Source organism: Nestor notabilis, unplaced genomic scaffold (genome assembly GCF_000696875.1).
Source record: "Nestor notabilis isolate BGI_N333 unplaced genomic scaffold, ASM69687v1 scaffold19106, whole genome shotgun sequence".
Classification (NCBI taxonomy): domain Eukaryota; kingdom Metazoa; phylum Chordata; class Aves; order Psittaciformes; family Psittacidae; genus Nestor; species Nestor notabilis.
Window position 1 is genome coordinate 12,249 of NW_009934506.1, and position 1,195 is coordinate 13,443.

Below are 1,195 nucleotides of genomic sequence, written 5' to 3' on the forward strand. Positions count from 1 at the left end.
TCTTGACTGAACTGACAACCAAGGGCAGAGTGCCATACCCAGGTGAGGGCTGGTAGCTGCCGGTGGAAGCCCCATCCCCATTGCAGTGTCCCAGCACTATCTGCCTGTCCCCAGCACTTGCCCCCAGCACTCGCCCCCAGCACTCAGTGGCCCCAGAGCCATCTTTGCAGAGGAGCAAACTGGTGCAAAGTTTCTCCTGCACTTTGGGCAGGGATGATGGGCTTGGGGGTGTGCTGCTCCTGCCCAGGTCACATCCTGCTCTGCTGGGACAGGGCGAGAAGGGTCACAGCCACCCTGTCCCATTGTAATCCCCAAGCAAGGTGATTACATCCCAAAGCAAGGTGATGGGCTGGCAGGGACGAGTGCTATTGGGCTGGGGGCCTACCCGGGTTTCCCGTAAGGCTCATCCGAGCATGATGCCCTCTGGGAAAGGTGTGGTGCAGGATCTGGCGTGACTTTAATCAATGCCACATCTCCTCTGGCCGCGCGCAGGGATGGTGAACCGGGAGGTGCTGGACCAGGTAGAGCGGGGGTACCGCATGCCCTGCCCACCTGAGTGCCCCGAGTCCCTGCACGACCTCATGTGCCAGTGCTGGCGGAAGGACCCGGAGGAGCGACCCACCTTCGAGTACCTGCAGGCTTTCCTGGAGGACTACTTCACCTCGACAGAGCCCCAGTACCAGCCTGGCGAGAACCTATAGACCTGGAGCTCCTCCTGGCACCAAGGACGCTGCCATCCTCGCCGCGGGGCGCCGAGGGCTGGCCTCCCCAGCGAGGGGCTGGATTTTTGTGGAGCAGCCCTGAGGTGGGATGGGGCATCATGTCCGGATGCGGCCAGGGGAGGTGCTGGGTCCCCCCATCGCTCATTAAGACTTCTGGCCCGTGTTTAATGAAGCGGCGCCGTCCCGCTGGCGAGAGGAGCCTGTGGGTGCCGGCAGAGCCGGCTTGGAGGGCGAGCGGAGCATCTCTTGATGAGAGACTTGGCTTTTGGGAGACCTTTCCCTCCCCAGCAGCTCTGGGGTGAGCCTGGAGGAACTGGGGGACAGCATCACCCCAGCATCACCCTCGGACACATGGCCCCAGCCTCCTGCACCCCCTTTTTAAATCAGCACAAATTTCCCTGCCCCTTCACCCACGCGGCCACCCCCATCCTCAGCTCCGGTTCTCCTGAGGGCACTGGCAGGGATGGTTCACC

At 62.6% G+C, this 1,195-nt stretch overlaps 1 protein-coding gene across 1 annotated transcript in view; it reads left to right on the forward strand.

Moving 5' to 3' along the window:
- Positions 1-701, forward strand: part of SRC (SRC proto-oncogene, non-receptor tyrosine kinase) — a 9,479-nt gene extending 8,778 nt beyond the window's left edge. Inside the window, 2 exon segments of the mRNA XM_010017387.1 lie at positions 1-42; positions 493-701. The exon segment at positions 1-42 is cut by the window's left edge and continues 21 nt beyond it. Coding sequence (XP_010015689.1) covers positions 1-42; positions 493-701 — 251 coding nt within the window.
- Positions 702-1,195: the final 494 nt, after the last annotated feature.